The sequence below is a fragment of the Dipodomys merriami genome, unplaced genomic scaffold (assembly GCF_024711535.1).
Source record: "Dipodomys merriami isolate MVZ:Mamm:240054 unplaced genomic scaffold, mDipMer1.0.p SCAF_70, whole genome shotgun sequence".
Taxonomy (NCBI): domain Eukaryota; kingdom Metazoa; phylum Chordata; class Mammalia; order Rodentia; family Heteromyidae; genus Dipodomys; species Dipodomys merriami.
In genome coordinates, this window is record NW_027206291.1 from 5,111,099 (window position 1) to 5,135,065 (window position 23,967).

The 23,967-nt window shown below is 49.3% G+C and overlaps 1 protein-coding gene across 6 annotated transcripts in view; it reads left to right on the forward strand.

The window, feature by feature from the left end:
* The first annotated feature begins 297 nt into the window (after window positions 1-297).
* The window catches only part of Dazap1 (DAZ associated protein 1), a 32,933-nt gene continuing 9,263 nt past the window's right edge, over window positions 298-23,967 (forward strand). For 2 of the 6 annotated variants that reach the window (XM_070008560.1, XM_070008561.1), the window contains exons 1-7: window positions 298-501; window positions 13,037-13,077; window positions 13,759-13,925; window positions 14,185-14,250; window positions 18,746-18,856; window positions 20,355-20,403; window positions 23,860-23,942. In XM_070008560.1, the coding sequence (XP_069864661.1) occupies window positions 473-501; window positions 13,037-13,077; window positions 13,759-13,925; window positions 14,185-14,250; window positions 18,746-18,856; window positions 20,355-20,403; window positions 23,860-23,942 (546 nt within the window). In that variant the 5' untranslated portion in view covers window positions 298-472. The remainder of the gene's footprint in view (window positions 502-13,036; window positions 13,078-13,758; window positions 13,926-14,184; window positions 14,251-18,745; window positions 18,857-20,354; window positions 20,404-23,859; window positions 23,943-23,967) is intronic. The other 4 variants (XM_070008558.1, XM_070008559.1, XM_070008556.1 and 1 more) reach the window with 3 other exon arrangements.

Genomic DNA, 23,967 nt, shown 5'->3' on the forward strand with positions numbered 1-23,967 from the left:
TTGCACAAGCCCGAACGCCGAACCGCGCGCACCCGCCCTCCCGCCCGCGCACGTACGGACGCACGTGGCCTGGTTCGCGCGCACCTTATCCCCCGTCGGGATTTGCGCGGAACTCCACTTCCCAGAGTGCCCCGCGGCCGCGCTAGAATCCGTCACTGAGGACAGCGTGCAAGTCGGTGCTGGCGCAGACTTAGCCTCACGTACGTACGCACACACGTACGTACGCGCGGCGGCACCCCTGGCTCCTCCTCCGGAGGCCCCGTGCGGGAGCGCGCCCTGGCGTGCGCAGGGCGGCGGCGCGGCGGCGCGGGGACGCGCGGTGACCGTTGGCGCTGAGGGGAGGAGGTAGCAGCCGCCGCCGCCGCCGTTGCGCAGATCCGGGCCGCGGCTGAGGGGAGGGCGACGGAGTGGGTGACCTTCCGGAGGCGGGAGCGAGCCAGGAGGCCCGGGGACGCCAAGCGCCGCCGCCGCCATGAACAACTCGGGCGCGGACGAGATCGGGTGAGGACTGGCGGGCCGGCCTGCGCCGCCGCCCGGAGCCCGCGCCCTCGCCCCCGCCCCACCGCGCCGCCGGCCCGAGACGCCGCCCCCAGGGCGGGCCGGGGCGGGGGGCCGGCCCCGTCAAGGTCACGCCAGCGGGGGGTGGGGGGGTGGAGACGCGGGGTGCGGGCCGGCCCGGACTTCACGAGGGGGGGCTTGTACACAGCACTGGGGAGGAAGGATCACGGAGACGCCGCCCGGGACCCCGGGGAGCTGGCGGGCGGGGCGGGGACATTCGAGGGCCGCAGAGACCCTGCGCAGAAACCCGAGGATTGAGGGACCGCTCACGGGAGCCTGCAGGGCCGTGGGGAGGAATCGGATGCGCGAGTCCACAGGCCTCGTGCCCCCCCCCCCCGTTCCTGCTTCCAGACTTTTCGGCCAGAGGGTGCCCCTGAGTGGCATCCTGGGAGTCCTGGGTGCCCCCAGCCCGCGCCGGAACTTGGCGGGATGGCGCACGTGGCCAGGCAGGTGGTGGGTTCCGGTTCTGCCGCAACCCAACTTCTGTGGTCTCGGCCCGAGGCAGTGAAGGCCCCCCCCTCCCTCCATACTGCCCCTAAAATATTAAAGGACACCGAAGGCTCCTGGGTGCAAGGTCATCCGGGCGTCCCCCTCGGGCTAGATGCCGGCCGCCTGTTGTTTGAGGCCGTCCCCCCCCCCCCCCCCCAGGAAAAGGGGAAACCGAGGGCCGCTGTTGGTTTGTTTTTTCCTCTCTGCACGCACTGCGGTGGGGAGCGAAGGGTGGATGCCCGAGTTGGCCTGTAATTAGGGCTGTGTGCCTTGTGGAATGGAACCGAGGTCCCAAAAGAAGAAGGGTCCCAGGCGCGAGGATCTTGTTCTGCTCAAGCCGGGGGCTCCTGCAGCCTCATTGGGTGTGACAGGCAAAATATTCCTGGGAAGAGAATGACACAACCTTCGGGCTGGGTTTCCTAATGCCCGGGTAAAAGTGTTGGACTTGATGGGGCTAAACGTGTTTTAAGTTGAGATAGGCCTCCCAGGCAGCTCCAGCTCTGGTGCAAGTGAAGCATATTGTTTAGTCTTCCCTGGCCCAAGATGTGAGCGACTTCCTTAAGAGAACTGGGGCTGGGGGACAGCGAGTTAAATCCTAGCCTGGCTTAAGACACTACCAGGTTGCCTATCCCAGGTGGTGTATCATTGTCTCCTCATGCCCAGGGAGAACAGCCTCTGCTGCCAAGAGTGAGGGGTATTATGAGAAGATCTTACTCAGTTTAAGGAAGAGGGAGAGAACCTCTGGGTCAGGTGTCCAGTACAAAGTTGTTCCAGGCAAGCCCCAGTTGTTACCAGGAGCTGATCCGCCTGAGCTCTTTCCACTGGACTGCTACTACCCCCCCCCACCTTTTTTTTTTTTTTTTCTTTTTTGGTGCCCACATTGAGGATTGAACTCAGTCTGGACACTGTCAATTTACTGCTTAAGGCTGGCACTTGAGCCACAGCTCTGCTTCCTTCACCTGTCCTTACCCAGCTATTCTCTTGCTGCTCTTTATTATTGCTATTATTAATTTTTGGTTTTGGTCGGTCGTGGGGCTTGAACTCTCGGCCTGGGCACTGTCCCTCAGCTCTTCAGCTCAAGGCTAGTGCTCTACCACTTGAGCCACAGTGCCACTTCTACTTTTTCTATTTATGTGGTGTTGAGGAATCGACCCCAGGGCCTCATGCATGCAAGGCAAGCACTCTACCACTGAGCCATCTTCCCAGCCCCCTACTACTAATTTTTTTTGGTGCTGGTTCTGAGGCTTGAATTCAGCCTCAGTGCTGTCCCTTAGCTTTTCTGCTCAAGTCTAGCAGAAGACTAGCTCAAGACTTACTACTGAACCACAGCGTCACTTACAGACCTTGTCCTATCTCCTGGCTGTGAGGAAAGAGGTGCCTCTTTACCTGCTGCAGCCATGGAGCACCACTTGGTTCTTAAATGCAGATTAGGACTTTGAGACCCTCTTTGTATCCCATTCTGTTTCTTCTCTCTCCTTTTTCTTTTTTTTTTGGGGGGGGGTCTGGTCATGGGGCCTGAACTCTGGGCCTGGGTGCTGTCCCTCAGCTCTTCAGCTCAAGGCTAGCACTCTACCACTTGAGCCACAGCACCACTTCCGGCTTTTCTCTTTTTGCTTATGTGGTACTGAGGAATCGAACCCAGGGCCTCATGCATGCAAGGCAAGTGCTCTACCACTGAGCCACATTCCCAGCCCCTCCTTTTTCTTTTTTATGCCTGTCTTGGAGCTTGAATTCAGGGCCTGGATGCTGCTCCTTCACTTTTGTGCTCAAGGCTAGCATTCTATCACTTGAGCCACAGCCCCACTTCCAGCTTTTATGGAGATGAGTCTCATGGACTTTCTTGCCTGGGCTAGCTTTGAACCATAATCCTCAGATTGCAGCTTCCTGAGTAGCTAGGATTACAGGAGTGAGCCACCTGTGTCTAGCTTTTTTTTTTTTTTTTTTAAATGGGTGCTGTAGATGAAATCCAAGGTCTTGAACCTTTTTCATGTATTTGCCTGAGCTTTGCTGCAGGCTCTATTTTTTTCCCCTGGTTCCTAGGGCTTAAACTCTGGTCCTGGATGCTGTCCTTGAGCTTCTTTTGCTCAAGGCTAGCACTCTAGCACTTGAGCCACAGTGCCATTTCTGGCTTTTTCTGTGGTTAATTGGAGATAAGAGTCTTGTGGATTTTCCTGCCGGGGCTGGCTTCGAACCACAGTCCTCAGATCTTGGCCTCTTGAATAGAGTAGCTAAGATAGGTATGAGCCATTGGCGCCTGGCAGGCTCTAAGGTTTTTGTTTTGGGGGAGGGGGGCTGGAAGGTTTGGTTGGTTGTAGGGTTTGAACTCGCTCTGGGTGCTGTCCCTCAGCTCTTCAGCTCAAGGCTAGTGCTCTTACCACTTCAGCCACAGTGCAACTTCCAGTTTTCTGGTTAATTGGAGATGAGTCTCAGGGACTTTCCTGCCTGCATTGGCTTTGAACCAAGATCCTCAAATCTCAGCCTCCTGAGTAGCTAGGATTACAGGCATGAGCCACTGGCACCCAACTAGGCCTTAAGGTTTCTTTTGGGGGGGATGTTGGTTGTGGGGACTGAATTCTGGGCTTGGGCACTATCCCTCAGCTCTTCAGCTCAAGGCTAACGCTCTACCACTTGAGCCACAGTGCCACTTCTGGCTTTTTCTGCTTATGTGGTACTGAGGAATGGAACCCAGGGCCTCATGCATGCAAGACAAGCTTTCTACCACTGAGCCACCATTCCAGCCCTATGCCCTAAGTTTTAGATCATAGGTAACTCCCAAAATTTCTACTGACTTGTAAATAGAAATCTGTTACAAGAAATGCAACAGTTTCACTGATCAATAAGAAATTTATTTTTACTTTTTTTTTTTGGGGGGGGGGTTCAGTTGTAGTGCTTGAATCTGGGTCTGGGCACTGTCCCTGAGCTCTTCAGCTCAAGGCTAGAGCTCTACCACTTGAGCCACAGCACCACTTGTGGCTTTTTCTGTGTATGTGGTATTGAAGAATCGAACCTGGGGCTTCATGCATGTGAGGCAAGCACTCTATCCTAGGCCACATTCCCAGCCTAACTGGTTTTTACCTTTAAGTGGAAAGTCTAACATCCACTCTAGAGCTACTTACTTGGTGTCTGAATAAACATTAGCAAAGTGCCCATGACCCTGTGAAGCTCCCTCTTGACAGGTCTTTTCCCAGTATCCCTCCAGGAGGGCACTGTGCTTGCTGATAGCCTCTTGGTATGGAGCACAGATTAGAACAAGTGACTTGTGGACAAGTGGACTATCTGGAGGGTCCATTGTGTCTGTTGACACACATTTCCCTGTAATCTCACATCTACTGCCCACTCTCAGGCAGGAGGAGGTGCATGTCATATTCTTGGCACAGACCTGGCCAGAAAGCTCAGTGTCTGTCCCCACATTATATAACAAGAAAGCTGGATGGATGGCTTCTTTTGCTGAGGTCAGCCTCAGGACTCTGTTCCAAAAAAGGCAGGTCAGAGGCCATTCTTTCTATAAGCTTCACTCATATTGAAATCTGAAGGAAGCAGGCATCTGACGAGAGAGCAAAAGTAGGGTAAGGCACCCTGATTTATTTACACTTTTCTATATAGTGGCTTTCAGCCAGCCTAAGGAAGAGAAGGACTGGGGTCAGGGCTGGGTGAGAAACAGTTGATGGGAGTGGTGGGCTGTTTTAACATGTATCTCCTGTGCTAAATGGGAGAGATGTGCAGTCAGACTGACAAGTAGGAAGTCTGGGCCTACTCTTTCCTACCTAACCAGGTCTAAAGAGGTTACCACATAGCCTCCGATCCAGACAGACATGGCTTTACAAGAGTGCCAGATTCTGGGGCTTCCTAATGAGAAGCTATGAATGTCTGGTGTCTAGTTAATGGTCCTCTGTGTGTGGGACCCATGTCCCTGCTGCAGGTAGCTCATGAGTAGTGCCTGGGCCATTCTTCTGCCAGCTTCTGAGGTAGAAGTCTGTGTCATAGAACTGGAGGGAGTCTGGAACAGATTTCTTCTGGACCGCTCCACATCACAGGAATTGTAAGACCAGGGACATTGGGCATCTTTGAATAAAGAGTCACAGGGAAAAAACGGGAAGCATAAGATCTGAGAACATGTATAGGTCTCTTGTGCTGCCTATTTCTAGCTGGGCCTCGAGGAAGGGCAGCAATTGAAGCCAAATAGCAAGAAGTTCTGTGAGTCTGGAGCTGCTGTGATAGACTTCCTAACTGAGCAATCTATGAAAGAATAGAAGCTAGGTGGTGGTGGGTCACACCTGTAATCCTAGCAACTCAGGAGGCTGAGATCTGAGGATAATGATTCAAAGCCAGTCCAGGCAGGAAAAGTCTGAGAGACTCTTATTTCTAACTATAAAAAGCCATAAGTGGAACTGTGGCTCAAGTGGTAGAGTTCTAGCAAAAGAGCTCAGGGATGGCGCCCAGACCCCGGGTTTAATGTCCAGTATTGGCACATATACACAACAAAAAGGACAAATCTTGATCTTCTAGGCTAGAGCCTAGAAGTTCCAAAATTGAGGGATCAGGGCCTCTGTGTGATAATGTAGCAAAAGGTGGCCCATAGCAACAGCCATGCATTAGAGTGGCCAAATTTTTCCTTTATGTCAGGAACCCAGTTATTTGGGTTTGATCCTGCCATGTAATCACCTCTTAGAGGTCATACTCAAAAGCATTCCTGGTGTTTGTGTTTCTTTTTGGTAAATCATAGGGCTTGAACTCAGGGCCTGGGCCCTGTCCCTGAGCCCCCTTTTGCTCAAGGCTAGTTCTCTATCACTTGAGCCACAGCACTACTTCCAACTTTTTCTGTTGATGTTGGTACTGAGGACTTGAACCCAGGGCTTCACACATGCTAGGTAAGCCTCTACCACGAGCTACACTCCAGCCCCTCCTGTTGTGGAAATGTTGCAGCAGAGAGGTTGGATCCTTCTGAAATGGTTATTCAGTGTCTTTAGAAATGGATACATCTGGAGTAGGGAGGATGCTAATGTTAGTGCCTGCTCCAGGTGAGCCAGAGCAGATGGTAGGCACAGAAGAAGCTGTTGTTACAGTGCTAGGAGACATTGAGAGGTCAGAGATGATCCATGATCCATTTGAGGCTTTTATGTTGCACTCTGGTAAACTCTGAGGAAAGTCTCCCCTTGGCTACCAGTATGGCCGCCAAGACCAAGAAGTGTTAACACTATTCTCTGGTGTAGGAGTCCTGGGCACTGGAAAGGTGCTGAAATAGCATCCCTGGTTTCTGCTCACTCCATGTCAGGAGCATGCTTGGTTATGATGGTTACACATATTCCCAGACATGGCCCAGTGTCCTTTAGAAGCAGTTGGGAATACCTTAGCTGTGATTGTGTGTGTGTAAGTAATACTAGGGATATTGAACTTAAGGCTTCATGCTTACTGGGCAGGTGCTCTACCACTTGATCCATAATAGTCTCTTATTTTTTGCAGTACTTGAGTTTGATTTCAAGTCCTTGTGCTTGGCACAATCACTTGAGCTGTGTCTCCAGCTCTAGCCCCTATTTACTTCTAATACTGGGGCTTGACTGGGCTTGGTGCTCATTTGTAGCTTTTCACTGAAGACTGACACTCCACCTTTTGAGCCACACTTCTACTTCTGGCTTTTTGCTGGTTAATTGGACTTTGCTAGCCCAGGTGGCTTTGAACTTGATCCTCAGATCTCATCCTAAGTAGCTAGGATTAAAACTTGAGCCATTGTTACTAGCTACATTGGTTATTTTCACAGTAGGATTTTGCACTGTGGGCCACTCTCAGCTTCCATCCTCCTGCTTGTGCTTTCCTGTGTTGCTGGAGATGATAGGTGTATGCCATTGGGCCCAGGAGTTTTTGTGCTTCCCAGTAGCTTAGGATAACAAGAGCACCACACCATGCCTAACCAGGGAGTCTTGAGAATTTTGTGTCAGGATGACTGTGACCACAAATTCCCTATATTGGTGCCCCCTCCCACCTTCCAATTAGCTAGGATTTCAAGCTTGAGCTAGGCAACAGGCAAGAAGGAAATGGTGCTGAGGATTGAACCCAGGGCCTTGTGAATGTCAGATAAGCACTCTAGGATTGAGCTACCCCCCCCCCCCACCAGCCTTGGCTTTATTTAATTCTCCCTCAGTGCTGAGTGTGCTGCTGCTGAAGTGAATAGAGTCCTTTGCTCTCTGTCCTGCTTCCAGTGGACTTATCCACATTTCCTTCCTGCAGTTTTTAGGATTTGCCTTCTGTATCAGGTGCTGGCCTGGGTCCTGGACATGAATGCATTCCTAACTTCACTTTGATTGTCATGGTTTGAAGCAGGCTGTTCCCATAGAACTATCTTAGGAGTCCTGTGGCCTCAAGGCTGACCCTTCCCTTTCCAGGAAGACTGAGACTCAGAAGGACAAGGAACTTACCCAAGGTTGTCTTGAAAGACTATGGAGTCTCCAGGCCCAGTGTTTGACACAGTGCAGGAGGAACATGTGTGGGTCTGGGCTGCTAGTCAGGTCTGCTATTGAGGCCTTTCCATTCTTCTGGGCCTAGGTCTGTGACATAGGTTTCGTAAGTGGCTGTGCCTCTTTAAGGTGTCAAAGTTGCAGTAGGAGTTAAGAGCAGTGCTTTACACAGAAGGCTGCTTGATAAGTGCTTATGAACTGAAGTCTGACTGAGAGGGCTCTGGACAGTGTGAGAGGACGGGTATGTCAGTAATGATTAGACCAGTAACAAGGCCTCCTAAGCCACAACAGCCTGGGCTTTAGGGGCTTCTTCTTGCATCACTTGTCCCTGCTGGCAAAGGGGAGCTAAGTTGGGGATGTCAGGAACCTAGCACAGGATCACATAGATCATGTGGGGGTCATGGTTTAGGGTCTTCCAGGAAATGGTGTGGAAATCGTTGTATGTATGTGCTTTTTTTTTTTTTTCTTTTTTTTAGTCGGTTGTGGGGCTTGAACTCTGGGCCTGGGTGCTGTCCCTGCACTCTTCAGCTCAAGGCCAGTGCTCTACCTCTTGAGCCACAGTGCCACTTCCTGTATGTGCTTTTTAAGGGTCCTCTCTCAGGAAGATGAGATCCTTGGGTGACCACTACCTGAGGAGGTACGAAGAGGTAGAAAGAAGAGGCTGCAATATTCAAGATTGGTCCTGGCCAAAGAGGAGTCAGTTGATTGTTCTGGTGCCTTGCCTAACTTTGCACTGGAAAAGTGAAGGTAGCCTGAACATTCTCCCCCCCTTTCCCCCCAGGCAAGGTACTCCATATTGGAGCCCACCACCTGCTTCCAGGAGGCCAGAGCATTTCCTGGTTGCTCAGGCCAGGAGAAGCCCTTTGAGATTTACTTTCTGGCATAAGTGTCCTGCTGTTGCCTTACAGTACGCAGAACAAAAGCTGGAAGCCATCTGTATGCTAGTTTGGTTTCAGCAGGTACAAGAGGGGGCTTACTAGTATAGTCCCCCAGATCAATTTTACAGAGCCCCTTCTAGATGAAGACTGCTCGCAGTCCACCGCTGATCACCCACCCAGTGGCTTCTCGTGGTCTGCAGCCTGGGCATTGTGCTGGATGTACAGGATGCACTCCTCAGGACCTTAGATGAGGCATACAGACTAGGGCTGGCTTCCTGCAGGCAAGGGTTTCCCTTACTTCCCACTTCAGAAATGCCTTGCATAATGACTCCTACCCATGGGCTGCGCAGAGCTCTAGCTGAAAAGCACAGCTTTGTTCTAATCCCTTAATCTGTAAATACCCACTTCACACCTTATCTCCTCACCTGTGCAGATTGCAGACTGTGAAAGCCTGGCTCTGAGTGAGGTTGCCCACCCCCTAGTAAATTGGCAGCCTAAGGCTTATTGTATTGAATACTTCCTCCATCCCCATAACCACTGAGCTTGGGATTTGTTGCTGGGGGTACTGAACATTGCTTCTGTCACCAAGGATGTAAAGCCCACCTTCTACAGCCTTCTGGAACTTCTTATGGGAATGTGCCCCTCTCTCCTGATGGCCTCTTCCAATTGAATGCCTTAGACTCATATAAGCTAAGACTTATCTTAACACAAGTGATGTAGAATTCTTCCTGTTACAGGCTGGGAAGGTGGATCAGTGGTAGAGCGCTTGCCTTGCATGCATGAGGCCCTGGGTTCAATTCCCCAGCACCACATAAGCAAAAAGAAAAAAAGCCGGAAGTGACACTGTGGCTCAAGTGGTAGAGTGCTAGCCTTGAGCTGAAGAGCTGAGGAACAGCGCCCAGGCCCAGAGTTCAGGCCCCACGACCGGACCTTCCCCTCCCCCCTTACCCCCCCCCCCGAAAAAAAATTATTCCTGTTAGATCTCACAGATGAGAAGAAAATTATTGTCTGTTTCTTTGTCATAACTTAGTTTGTATTACTTTCTACTTACAGAAAATGACAAATTTCCATGGTGTGCTCTACACAGTAAGAACTGCCCAGTGGTGGCCCCATCTACACATGTCTTTCTTTCTGGGGAACCCCTTTTATATACACTTACATGTTTTCTTTAAATATTTTTGAAGCCGGGCGCTGGTGGCTCACGCCTGTAATCCTAGCTACTCAGGAGGCTGAGATCTGAGGATCGCGGTTCAAAGCCAGCCCGGGCAGGAGAGACTGTGAGACTCCTATCTCCAATAAACCACCAGAAAACCGGAAGTGGCGCTGTAGCTCAAGTGGTAGAGTGCTCGCCTTGAGCTGAAGAGCTGAGGGACAGCGCCCAGGCCCAGAGTTCAAGCCCCACGACCGACAAAAAAAAAAAAAAAAAAAAAAAAATATTTTTGAGGGCTGGGAATGTGGCCTAGTGGTAAAGTACTTGCCTAGATTCATGAAGCCCTGGGTTTGATTCCTCAGTACCAGATAAACAGAAAAGGCCAGAAGTGGCACTGTTGCTCAAGTGATAGAGTACTACCTTGAGCTAAAGAAGCTCAGGTACAATGCTCAGGCCTGAGTTCAAGCCCAAAGACTGGCAGACGCACGCACGCACGCACGCACGCGCACGCCGATTGCTCATGGCTCATGCCTGTAATCCTAGCTACTCAGGAGGCTAAGATCTGATGATCAAGGTTCAAAGCCAGCAAGAGAGGTCTATGAGACTTATCTCCAATTAACCACCAGAAAACTGGAAATGGCCCTGTGGCTCAAAGTAGTAGAGCCCTGGTCTTGAGCAAAAGAGCTCAAGGACATTGCCCAGGTCCTGAGTTCAAGCTCTACAATGGACACCCCCCCTGCAATTATTTATTTATTTTTATCATAAGCTTGGTGCTTTATATCCCTTCTGTGGATACTATGTATTGTACTACAATATGTACCATTTTCCAAGAACAAAAGCAGTCTAGCTTCTTAAAAAATACAGCAAAAAGCTAGGCGCTGGTGCTCACATCTGTAATCCTAGGTACTCAGGAGGCTGAGGTCTGAGGATCATGGTTCAAAGTCAGACTGGGCAGGAAAGTCCATGAGACTTATTTCAAATTAACTACCAGAAAACCGGAAGTGGTGCTGTGGTTCAAGTGGTAGAGTGCTAACTTTTGGCTGGAGAGCTGAGAGATAGTGCCTAGGCCCAGAATTCGAGCCCCACAACAGACCCCCCCCCCAAAAAAAAAAAAAAAACTGCAGCAAGAAGCCAGGTACCACTGGGCACTAGTGGTAATCCTAGCTACAGGGAGACTGAGATCTGAGGTTGTGGCTCATAGTCAATCTCAGTAGGGAAGCTGTAAAACTTAATCTCCAATTAACCAACAAAAAAACCCAAAACCACAAGTGGAGCTGTGGTTCAAATGGTAGAGTACACAGAGGCCCAGAGACAGCACCCTGAGTTCAAGCCCTAGGACTGGCACATAAAGTGACCAAAATTGGAGTAAAATATTGGTACCAGGTTTGTAGGTGTGCAGAGGTTCTGTGCCAGTTATCTCAGATATGTGGAAATAGCATTTCTAGCCTTTCTGAGTTTTGCATTTCAGTGAGACCTGGAGCCTAGACTGGTCTGACCAGTCCTGCTGTGTGGGATTGAGTTGCTTGGAGGAAGGATACTACCTCACTGTTTTGTTTATAGAGGTTGGTGTTTCTCAATGAGATGGGTTTTACTTTGGTTTGGTGTCAGTGTCTATCACAGTGCCCTCCCATGAGTGCCAGGCCTACAGAATTTGGGCTTATAGAGGCCTCCTTCTCTGTCTCACCTCACTGTTCAGAAGGGTGGTTAGGAGACAGGTGGTTTTAAGTTAATGAGGCCTAAACCTGAGCTTCTTGCCTTGCTTGAGCAACATGTTTCCCTTGGAATGAGTCCTTACAGAGCTGTTTCTTAATAAGGTGGCTCTGCAAGCTCTTAATTCTTGCCCTCTTCTGCCATGCCCACGCACACTGGGCCAGGAACTTGCTTATTGACTCCTTACAGGTAGCACTGAGTACCTTTCTTCTGGTGGGAAAGTTGCTTTCACTTAAGTTTAAATGACTGTTGTTTAGAGCAAAATACAGGAGCAAGTCCTGTAGGTTTGCTGTTGTGACACTTTTTTTGCTAAGGGCTGATGGGGTAGTTTGTGTTGACTGGTTCTTGGACCCTGCAGTGTTGGCACCAGCCACCTTGCAAGGATCTCCCAGCACAGCTAGAGGGAGCTTGTACACAGAGCTTCCCCTTGGCATGAAGCTCCTGGATTACATATAGGGCAGTAACTTGATCACCCAAGCAGGCTTCTCTCTTATTCAGTACAGTGTGGTTAGTTGTTAATGGGGTTATACGGATGAATCCGGCATTTCCAGGAAGGCCAGCAGATTTCTTGTGTGGTGATTGAGCCTAGAGGGTATTCTGGTCCATAAAGATGGTCTAGTTGGGAAGATGATGATGGGGTTGACACAGTAAGGCTCAACTAAAGGACCTTGTTCTGAGATGTCCCCATACCTGGGATTAGCAGGCAGGACATGAGAGCTGTGGCTGGATAAAGCCATCTTTCCGGCTCCTTGTTTGGTGGAAAGTTGGATGACAGCCAAGGCTTTATGGGTGGACAAAACCCTGAGGCCACAATATGAGTGGATACTGTGGTGAAACAACGTGAGCACTATCCCTGTCAGACACAGGCCCCAACATCAAGACCTGTGGGATATTTGCTCCCAGCCACTTTTATCTACTATGAGCCTTGCCAACCACATGAGCAGTGAGAAAGCTGAGCAGTGGAGATAGGATTCCTTGTAAAACTTCCTACATGTCTGTTTTGCAAAAGTTGGCCAGGCTGCCTTACTGTCAGGATGGTGGTATAGGTTCCTCTCTCAGTTCAGGGTTCTAGGGGCCTTCATGAACTCAGGGTCCACATCTGAGGCTTTCTTTGTCTTCCTTACTGTTCTTTCTCCAGAGGCCAAGTGAAAGAAGTATCTTCAGTGTCAGTTTTCCTCCAGTTATTATAAACAACCTCCAATCTGTTCTTGTTAATTTTCTTTCCTGAGGGTAAAGTATTTGCAAAGGTAGTAAGATGTGTTCAGACCCTACTCAGCAGATTGTGGTGTGGTTGGTGCTGGTCTCCGCCAATGGCACCTTTCCCATCTCAGTGAGGATGTGGCCAGTACTTGGGTATTATTTCTCAAGTCTGCCACAGAATAGACAAGGCTATCCTCATCACTGCTGAGCTCCAGAAGAGGTATAAATGAGCTTATTTGCACATAGTCCCTCCCTCCTTGTTTGCCTTAGGACCTTGGTGTGGTGGGATAGGGTATTCTTCTTTTTTTTTTTTTTTTTGTTGGTTGTGGGGCTTGAATTCTGGGCTTGGGCACTGTCCCTGCGCTCTTCAGCTCAAGGTGAGCGCTCTACCACTTGAGCCACAGTGCCACTTCCAGTTTTCTAGTGGTTTATTGGAGATAAGAATCTCACAGACTTTCCTGCCCAGGTTGGCTTTGAACTGCGATCCTCAGATCTCAGCCTCCTGAGTAGCTAGGATTACAGGCGTGAGCCGCTGGTGCCCAGCGGATAGGGTATTCTTAAAGGAGAACTAGTTTGACTCAGTGTGTCCTCTCCAATTGCAGGAAGCTCTTCGTGGGTGGCCTTGACTGGAGCACTACCCAAGGTAGGTGCTGCAGGCCACTAGGCTGAGTGGCCTCACTGTTGCTACTGGCCTGGATTTGTTTACGTCCTTTAATGTGGTTTCTGTTTCTGGGCAGGGGTGTCTGTCTGGGAGCTGGCTGAGGTAGAGAGTACTGTTGACCTGATCCCTCTAGGCCACAGGCAGGCTCTGAGCTGAGGCAGGATACTGTGCACTGTGGGGTGTGTGGTAGGGCTTTGCTAGGGCAATCACTGCATTCAGTCATTTATGATGCAGTTTGTACTAAAGTCAGCATTCCTAATGGGATATGATGGTATATTCCTATAAATCCCAACTGGGGAGGCTGAGCAAGTGGATGGAGAATTCCAGGTCAGTCTGGGCTACATAAGAAGACACTAAAGGATGTCCCAAAAATCCAGGTGCCAGAGGCTGGTGCTTGTAATAACCTAACCTTTGCAGTCAGAATGTAGCCATTTACCATTGCTGTGACCACTTAGTCCTTGTAATTTACAAGGAGGGAGTGCATCTGTAGTGTAAGATTCCCCTTGTCTATTGCTTGTTCAGACTTTCTCAGATGAGGCTGATGGGCTGCAAAAGGGCTCTGGGGTGTGCATGTGTATAGACGCTTGTACAAGTTCCACGATGAGACGTGTGCCTAATGCTCTGCTTTGTGTGTGTGTTTTTTTGTTCCCAATTTCTGAGCAGAGACTCTGCGCAGCTACTTTTCCCAGTATGGAGAAGTTGTCGACTGTGTTATAATGAAAGATAAAACAACCAACCAGTCTCGTGGTTTTGGATTTGTTAAATTCAAAGACCCAAATTGTGTAGGGACAGTGTTGGCCAGCAGACCGCATACCCTGGATGGCCGCAACGTAAGTGTTTTGGCTCATTTTCTTTTGTCTTTGTACACTAGTTCTCAAGCTTGATTGATCTCTGAACTGGGATCGACATTTTGGAGAATGTTTTAATATGGGATGCCTTCATGTTTGGATCTGCTGTTACAATAGAATCGGGGTAGATGGAATGTGATTGTGGGTCAGTGTACAGTGCATCTAGCTGCTGTTGCTAACACTTTCTTTTTTAAAGAATATAGACTTCTGTTCACAATAGCTGGTTTGAAACTTTCTACAGATCGATCCGAAGCCATGCACACCTCGGGGGATGCAGCCAGAGCGAACACGGCCGAAAGAAGGATGGGTAAGGGGCCAGAATTCGTATCTTTCCTTTGTGTTCTTCAGTCACATTTAAAAGAAAAAATATTCCTTTCTTTGGTGTTTTTGCCCATTAAGACTGAGAGATTGACCCTGAAGTTGTTGATAATTACACAGATTTAGCCTGTACTGTATTATCTTATAGCTAATCCCATAAGGAAAACCTGACAGGTTATGCCACTTATCATTTGGATCATTGGGAGCCTTTAGTTTGTCCTTGTTGATCCTTGCTCCCACTCCCCCCACTCCTTCCACCCATTGTCCACTATTTTTGGCTGCATTAATGTCTGTGGCCACTAGAGTGAGTGCTCACACCCTCTAGTGTGGGAGTCCATTTCTTCCCTCAAGCTGTCCTCACTGGTGAGTAAGGGTGGGAGTCAACTACATTCAATGGATGATGAAAATTCTTTAAACTGTGGTCACTGGTGCCTGGCTAAACAAGACCACACGTGTTCTTAGCATAGCATTTCCTCTGTTTGCAAGTCTTGCTACCATTCACACCTTACCTTTTCCTGGCTCAAGGATTCTCACACCACCACCTGGACATTGCTGACCAGGCACATGCAGGCTTTGCCTGCATTTTTAGCAGAATTCAGTTCATCTTTTTGAGTGAAGGCCTCTGGGCCTTTGCAATTGTTTTCGTGTGTGTGTGTGTGTGTGTGTGTGTGTGTGTGTGTGTGTGTGTGTGTGTAAATAATGGAGCTTAAACTCAAGGCCTGGGTACTCACTGTCCCTTAGCTTTTTTGCTCACGTCTAAATAAAGTTGAAAGACTAATACAATGAACACTAGACTTTTTTTTGGGTCCAGTCGGGGGGCCTGAACTCTGGGCCTGGGTGCTGTCCCTCAGCTCTTCGGCTCAAGGCTAGCGCTCTACCACTTAAGCCACAGCTCCACTTCTGGCTTTTTTCTTTTTGCTTATGTTGTGCTGAGGAATCGAACTCAGGGCCTCAAACATGCAAGGGAAGCGCTCTACCACTGAGCCACCTTCCCAGCCCTAGACTTTTTTTTTTAAATTTTTTTTTGTCGGTCGTGGGTGCTGAACTCTGGGCCTGGGCACCGTCCCTCAGCTCTTCAGCACCTTACCACTTGGGCCACAGTGCCACTTCTGGCTTTTTTCTGCTTATGTGATGCTGAGGAATTGAACCCAGGGCCTTATGCATGTGAGGCAAGCACTCTACCACTGAGCCAACTTCCCAGCCTAGACTTTTTTGTTGTTGTTGTTGTGCTGTTCTTGGGGCTTGAACTCAGGGCCTGAATGCTGCCCCTGAGCTTTTGTGCTCAAGGCTAACTCTTTACCACTTAAGCCACACCTCTACTCCCAGCTTGTTGGTGGTTAATTGGAGATAAGAGTCTCATGGACTTTCCTGACTGAGCTGGCTTTGAACCATGAGCCTCAGATCTCAGCCTCATGAGTAGCTAGGATTACAGGCATGAGCCACCAGTATCTGGATTGAACACCAGAATTTTCTACCAGATTCATTGATTGCTAGATTTGTCAGATATTTCTTTGTTTGTTTGTTTGTTTTGGGTCCGGTCGTGGGGCCTGAACTCTGGGCCTGGGTGCTGTCCCTCAGCTCTTCAGCTCAAGGCTAGCGCTCTACCACTTAAGCCACAGCGCCACTTCCGGCTTTTTTCTTTTTTTGCTTATGTGGTGCCGAGGAATCGAACCCAGGGCCTCAGGCATGCAAGGCAAGTGCTCTACCGCTGAGCCACCTTCCCAGCCCTTGTCAGATATTTCTGTATCTAATACCCACCTCTGTCTGCATAGACACTGCCCCCCCCCTTTTTTTTTGGTAAGTTGTGGTGCTTAGGTCCTGTTCCTGAGCTGCAGCTCAAGGCAATTGCTCTACCACTTGAGCCACAGCGCTACTTCTAGTTTACTGGTGGTTAACTAGAGATAAGAGTCTCACAGACTTTCCTGCCTGAGCTGGCTTTGAACCATGATCCTCAGATCTCAGCCTACTGAGTAGCTAGAATTATAGGCATGAGCTATCAGCGCCCTGGCTAGACTCCCTTTTATATCTAGTGTCTACCATCTAACCTTGATCTCTACACCTATTGTTGGGTCTCAGCCTCTTGGAGTTCTGTATAAAATGTCTGTTACGCTATTCTTTTCAAATGGAGTCCAGAGTCATATTCTGCATAGTTATTAACATCTGTGTGCTTAGTCACTGAATAGCTTGGTAAGATGTAATAGGCCTACTTGTAAACTCCACAGCTGGTAGCGTTAGGCCACATATACACCTATGAAGCCACCACCACAGTCATGTCATGGTGATGACATGTATCCCAGCTCAAGGCAAGCGCTCTATAGCTTGAGCCACAGTGCCACTTCCGGTTTTCTAATGGTTTATTGGAGATAAGAGTCTCACGGACTTTCCTGCCTGGACTGGCTTTGAACCATGATCCTCAGATCTCAGCCTCCTGAGTAGCTAGGATTACAGGTGTGAGCCACCAGCACCTGGCTTGTCCTGGGCTTGAACTCAGGGCTTGGACACTGTCCCTGGGCTTTTTTTTTTTTTCTCCTCTGGTCATGGAGCCTGAACTCTAGGCCTTGACACTCTTCAGCTCTTTAGCTCAAGGTTAGTGCTCTACCACTTGAGCCACAGTGTCACTTCTGGCTTTTTTTGCTTTATGTGGTGCTAAGAATTGAATCCAGGGCTTCATGCATGCAAGGCAAGCACTCTACCATAGAGCCACCTTCCCAGTCTGTCCCTGAGCTTTTTTAGCTCTAGGATAGTGCTCTGCCACTGCTTGTTTCAAGCTTGTTTTGATGATTAATTAGAGATAAGAGTATCTTGGGCTTTCCAGCCCAGACTGGTCTCAGCCTCCTGAGTAGCTAGGATTATAGGCATGAGCCACCAGCACCTGACTCTAGACCCCTCCCCCCACTTTTTTTTTGGGGGGGGCGTCGGTCGTAGGGCTTGAACTCTGGGCTTGGGCGCTGTCCCTGTGCTCTTCAGCTCAAGGCAAGCGCTCTACTGTTTGAGCCACAGCGCCACTTCAGGTTTTCTAGTGGTTTATTGGAGATAAGAGTCTCACAGACTTACCTGCCCAGGCTGGCTTGGAACCACAAACCTCAGATCTCAGCCTCTTGAGTAGCTAGGATTACAGGTGTGAGCCACTGGTGCCCGGCTTCTAGTCCCTTTTTTGTAAGCCCCTTTTGATTATTTTGAGATAAAGTCTCATTAGCTTTCTACCTGGAACACAATCCTATTTTATTTATGCTACCTTTTGTAGGTGAGGTTACTGGCTTGAGCCACAAGTAAGACAGAGACCTTTTTATTTTGTGCTGGTACTGGGGCTTGAACTCAGGATCTGTGCATGCATGGTCCCTTAGCTTTTTTACTCAGAGCCTAGTGCTCTGGCACTTGAGATTTCTGGCTTTTTGCTGGTTAATTGGAGATAAGTCTCATGGATTTTCCTGTGCAGTCTAGGTTCAAAGTGCAAACTTGGGGCTGGGAAGGTGGCTCAGTGGTAGAGCGCTTGCCTTGCATGCCTGAGGCCCTGGGTTCGATTCCTCAGCACCACATAAGCAAAAAGAAAAAAGCCAGAAGTGGGGCTGTGGCTCAAGTGGTAGAGTGCTAGCCGTGAGCTGAAGAGCTGAGGGACAGAGCCCAGACAGAGCCCAGGCCCAGAGTTCAGGCCCCATGACAGAACCCCCCCCCCCCCAAAAAAAAAAGTGCAATCTTAAAATCTCAGCCTCCTAAGTAGTTATGAGTATAAGGTACCCAAGTAAGATAGAATGGTCTGACCTTTTTGACATAGGCTGGACTGGAACATAGCCTCCCACATAGCTAGGATTACAGCTAGGATGATACACCATGACCAGCTTCTCTGTTTGATGAGGGTCACATAAACTTTTCTTCTGTTAGTCTTGAACTGTGATCCTCCTTATCTCAGTCTCTCAAGTTGTTAGAATTACATGTATGAGGCAGAGTGGGGCTTGAACTCTGGGCCTGGGAGCTGTCCTTCAGCTCTTCAGTTCAAAGGCAAGCATTCTACCACTTGAGCTATAGCACCACTTCGGTTTTCTGGTGGTTCACTGGAGATAAGAGTCACACAGCCTTTCCTGCCAGGGCTGGCTTTGAACCATGATCCTCAGATCTCAGCCCTGAGTAGCTAGGGTTATAGGCGTGAGCCACCAGCTCCCATCCTAGCCTTTTTTTTTTTAGTCTCACTATGTATCCTTGACCAGCCTTGAGCCTTTAATTCTCCTGTTTCTGCCTCCCAGATGCTGGTATTATAGGTGTGCATCACTCTATCCAGCTTTGTGTTCTCACTTACTTGAAATATAGCCTTGCAAAAATGGTATAGACTTGTCTCCTTGGATCTCCGAAGAAGTTACTCTGTTTTGGGTACTAGTTGGACTCACCAGATTGCTGTAGTATCTGGCTTTTAGCAAAAACATGTGCCCAACATGTGTGAAGTATCTAGGTTCTACCATCAACTAACCAAACCCTTCTCCTTCCTGACACAGCAGAAAGGACCAAGGAGCGATAACAGTAAATCAAACAAGATCTTTGTCGGTGGGATTCCCCACAATTGTGGCGAGACAGAGCTCAGGGAATACTTCAAGAAATTCGGAGTGGTGAGTTCCTTTGCATTTGTGGCAATAGCTGGCCACAGAGCCTTTGCCAACTTCTGGGGGCCTAGGAGCCCCTGGGTGTTCCTGACACTCTGCCCACTCCGGAGACTATTTGCCATTGAAGACCCCAGTGGTGTTTTTCTATGGCTTCTCCAAATAGTATAAGTTAAGCAATAGAATTTATAAGTGCCCTTTGAAATCTTACAGCCATCAACATGGGAAGTGTCAAATGATGGTGCAATGGGTTTGAACTCAGGAGGTTCCAGCCTGGGCTGAGAGTTGTGCTGTCCCTTGGTGCTAGAGGGATGGTTTGTTTTGTTTTGGGTTTTTTGTTTTTTTTGTTTTTGCAGGGGGGGGGGTGTTCCGGTCATGGGGCCTGAACTCTGGGCCTGGGCTCTGTCCCTCAGCTCTTCAGTTCAAGGCTATTGCTCTACCACTTGAGCCACAGCGCTACTTCCGGCTTTTTTCTTTTTGCTTATGTGGTGCTGAGGAATTGAACCTAGGGCCTCATGCATGCAAGGCAAGCGCTCTACAACTGAGCCACCTTCCTAGCCCGAGGGATGGTTCTATACAAGGCCCACCCTCAGCATGGTTTTACCTGGACATTGTAAGCCCAAGACAAGAGTAGAGTGCCACCTGCAATAAGGCTGGGCCTGCCCTGGATCCATGGATCTCCTGGGCTCTTGCTCTGTAGAATGTTGAAGTTGAAAGGACTCACATCAGCTTTCTGGCATCAAAAATGACCCACTTCTTGTCTGACATCAGAAATGGGAGAGTGCCTCCCAGTGTGGTCTGTTTTCTGGAAGAGGCTAAGTCCTTTGAGTTGCTTGGGAAATTTCAACTCTGGTCATTCACACAAAACACTTGTAGGGTAGCCAGTGAGGTGCCTAAGTTCAGCCAGTACTGGGACTCTGTTCTGGGAAGGCCTGTGGTTGGGGCATGACACTATCCAAAGGTGTACGTCTCACCTGGCTGTCTGCCATGGTCTACCTCCTTGCTCTGGGTGCATTGTATGTCTATTGGTATGCCGAAGGACACTGGACTGGGACAGGAGGGAAGTGCAGAGCAAGGCCAATACCCAGTGTGTTGAAAGCTGAGAAAACCTCACTCACTTCCCTCAAATATGAACACAGTGCTGCCACTGGGGTTTCTGCGCCTTATCCCTACTAGGATGTCTGGCCAAGGCTGTGTTTACTTAATCTGCCTCAGTAAACTCCTGTGAGGCAGAGGTATGGGCCCTGTGACTGGGACCACACACACTCCTGGAACCTGGCAGGGGCAAGGAGTATGTACTATTCCTGAATCTTCCTCATGAGTACTGAGGCTTCTGTCTGTTCCCAGATATTAAACATAAGATACTAAATCTTATAAAACGTTTGCCCAGAACTTCAAATCTCAGGTCTGGTTGTTCCTAGCAGTTGTGGCTCTGGGGTTTGTCACAGGAAGGCCTGGCCTGGCTTCAGCATGGTACACGGGTCTCATGCTACCCTTTCCCTTACAGGTAACTGAAGTGGTCATGATCTATGATGCGGAGAAGCAGAGGCCTCGAGGTAACAGCAGACCTAGTTTATCCTGACCCATGTTCTTCCCCTCAGATGGCAAACTATCTCACCTTCAGAAAGGCTAGGTGGTCATAGTAAGCATTGCTCAGTAAGGACGAATTGGAGACACCCACTAAAACCTAGGCTCTTCCCACGTGGCTCCATTCCGCCCGTCTGTGCTTCCCTGGGTCAGACAGCACTCAGTTTTTGGCTTGTTCTTGTGACATTTTTACCACCTGATGTGAATCTCGACATGGTTCTGTTTTTAAATGTCTTCTAGCAGAGTGTGGTTCTTCCACCTGAGCATCTCATGCCCATCGTCTAGGTCCTTGCCAGTATGGCTAGTTCCTTTCAATTGCCTCTGCCAGTTTGGCTTGGACCATGACCTACCTTTGTCCATCCCATGCTTTTTTTTTTTCCCCCTTTGTTTTTCTTGTTTTTTTCCCCCTTGTCAGAGGGTAGGTGGGTGGAGGGTGAGGTGCCACTGCAGGTTCCTGTGTCATTCCTTGAGCTTTCTGCACATCCACACTGGTTTGGGAGCCAGTGATGGCACCCACTTTCATGGCCTTTTTTTTTTTTTTTTTTTTGTATGTGTGTGTGGCTGCTGCTGTTTGTCACTGCCCGTATGTTTTGGCTCATCAGCTGCTTTTAGACCATCTCTGAACAGACTTGCCAGCCTGAGGTCTGTGCAGCAGCTCTGGGGCCATGTCCCCTCATGCACCATCTGCCCAAGGTCAGATGCAGGCAGCCCTGTAGTACCAAGTGGTGCCAGCCTGCAGCATGCTCCCGCCATGCTGGAGAATAGTTTGCCATTTGAGCCTCTGCCCTCCTTTATTCCATGGAAAAGGGTTGTATTGCTCACTACATGTGATTAAGCTGTTAAGTCTTAGTCCTAATTTAACATAGACGTACATGCTTAGTGACATACTTAAGTGTTCATAGTAAAGTACAGTAATGTTAAGTAAGATGTTTTCTCCTTTTCTCTCTGTGAATTGTTTGTGATTAACGATGTCTCTTTAGATTTCTCTTCTCCAGGTGCTAAGTTATATCACACAGGTACAGGCCCGCCCCGCAGTCAGAGGAGGGAGCGGCTTTGCTCCAGTGGGGTGTAAACGAAGTTTCAGTGTGTTTCTGTCCCGCTGCCGCCTCTTGACAGACAGATCGTTCTAGACAGCCCGCCCTGGGCTCCTTACCCACGACCCACCGCCTCTTGCACTGTAAACGGACCAAGTCAGCCCTGTGGCTTCAGATATTCCTGCAGTTTGAGAAAATGTCAACTTTTTAATATGTTGTTCATCACCTATGTTGTGTTCCAAATACTGCCTCTGATCTTGTGAAACCTTGGTGCACGGAAATCTGAGGGCTGCTCTTTGGGGTTCCTGTCCCCTGTAGCTGTGCAAAGCCAGCTGCCTGCCCACTTGCCACCCTTGTCCAGCTGCTGGGTGAGGCTAGTGTGGCTGACCCATATTGGTGGAGGGGCAACGGCAGGAGCTGGCATAGAGAGCTTTAGGGCTGGCCCATGGACCTGTCGGTGTTCCCTGAGCTCAGCCATTGGGCTTGGAAAGTATCCCTGTGGGTGCCAGATAGCAGAGGATGTATCACGAGATCTCCTGGACAGCAAACTACCTGTCTTCTTGGCTTTTCAGTCTTTGGGAATTGCTCAGTCTCCCTTTCCCCTTCTTGGTTTACTTAAGATAGTGGACCATCCCTGTATGTAGGACCTTGTGTTTCCACCACATACTATCTCCATGTTTTAAAACCCCTGTGCTGCACAGTGATCCTTACAGGCCCTCCCCCATGCCCAGTCTTCTGGCTTGCGCTCACTCAGCCTGCTGCCTCCACTTACCTCAATTCCCTTTGTTACCTGGGTTTTATATCCCTTTAGCCTCTGATTCCTGTGTGCTTTGCCTTTATGGTTCCACTTCCTTCCCTGCCTGTCCTTTTGTGACATCTGTGCATGCCCACACATGTATAGGCACACATATGTGCACAGAGAAAAATCAGAAGGCTCCTGAGTCCCAGTCCCTCAGCTGCTAATCTCTGAAATGTTTCCTCAGCTACCTTTTCTTCCCTGTTTCCATCCTTCTCCTGGCCACAGTTTGCTTGTAATTTTTCTATCTGGTTCCTGCTGATTGCAGTCCCAAGCATTCCTTTTTCATCAACTTTAGAGGCCTCATTGATGGGCTGCTCTTTGCTCAGGGCCTCCCATGCCTGCTTGTACCCCCACAGCCATTCTCTACAGGCTTCTGCCTCTGTCCCGCTGGGAGGTAGTGCCTATGTCTGCTGTGGATGCCTTGGAGTCCTGCTCCCACCTCAGGGCTGGGCAGGCAAGACCTCTTCCCAACCTATTTCTCAGTTCTTCCCAACTAGCCTTTCCCATGTCTGTCTTCGTTCTGCTGAGGTCTTCCGGCAGTGGTCTGCTGTCACTTCTTTGTGCCCAAACACCGGTCCATCCGGAGGTGCTAGTGCTCATCGGGTGACCTCAGAGGCCCAGTTTACCTGGCAGGTCTCACTGTACTCAGACTCAGAGGCTGAAGGCCCTGGTCACTCCTGCCAATAGAGGACAGGACATGCCCCTTAGCTGGGTGGCTGCACTCACCCCAGACCAACCAAACTTCGTTTATACTGCCACTTTCTTGTGTTTGGGAAATGCTAAATTTTTTTTCCTTTAAATTTTCTTTTTTTTTTTTCTTTTTCTTTTTCTTTTTTTTTTTTTTTTTTTTTTTTTGATTACATGGTGCCTCTTGCTCTTGCTGCTGACAGCAGAATTTGACCTGCTGGAACCCATTGTGGCCTGTATCTTTGTGTATTACCTATTATTATTTATTTATCTATAATACATATATGCATATAAGCATAGGTTTATTTATTACCTCTGATAGGACTCCTTGGGCTTACCCAACAGTGTTGGGTAAGCTTAGCGAGGCGCTCACTGTGATAGAAACTGTACTCTGTTAACGCTTTAGAACGATGTATGGCTGCTGTCAGCACTAGCTGCAAAGCAAATTGCAAGCCAAGGGGGAGAACCTGGGTTTCAGAAAAGCAGAAATGCATCCACATGCACACTCAGTGGCTATCCACGTGGGCTTTGTTGGATTCTGGTATTTGTGCTTATCCTCAAGATGCCAGCCAGAGCAGTGCATCCCAGGCCTGGGGGTATGTAGGAGTGTCTGAGGGCTCACCAGCTGTCTCAGCTGCTGTTCTCTTAAGATGTGCCCCCTAGGTCCACATGTGTCCTCACCCAGAACCCCCACCCTCAAGTATTTGGGTAGAGACCTCAGCCCTGTGGGAGTGCGGGCTTCAGTCCGTCCACTCTGTTGGGAGCCTGATCCTGGGCCACAGCCTTTGCACATAGGCTTAGCTGAAACCTGGGCTTGATCCCTTGGTCCGTCCCTAATACTGTTCATCATCCTGTTTTGTGTCACAACACCCTGCTACCTTGATTCACTCTTCGTCGTTGGCTAGGTTTTGGATTTATTACTTTCGAGGACGAACAATCAGTGGACCAGGCTGTCAACATGCATTTTCACGACATCATGGGCAAAAAAGTGTGTAGTTGTAGTTTTATTTTAC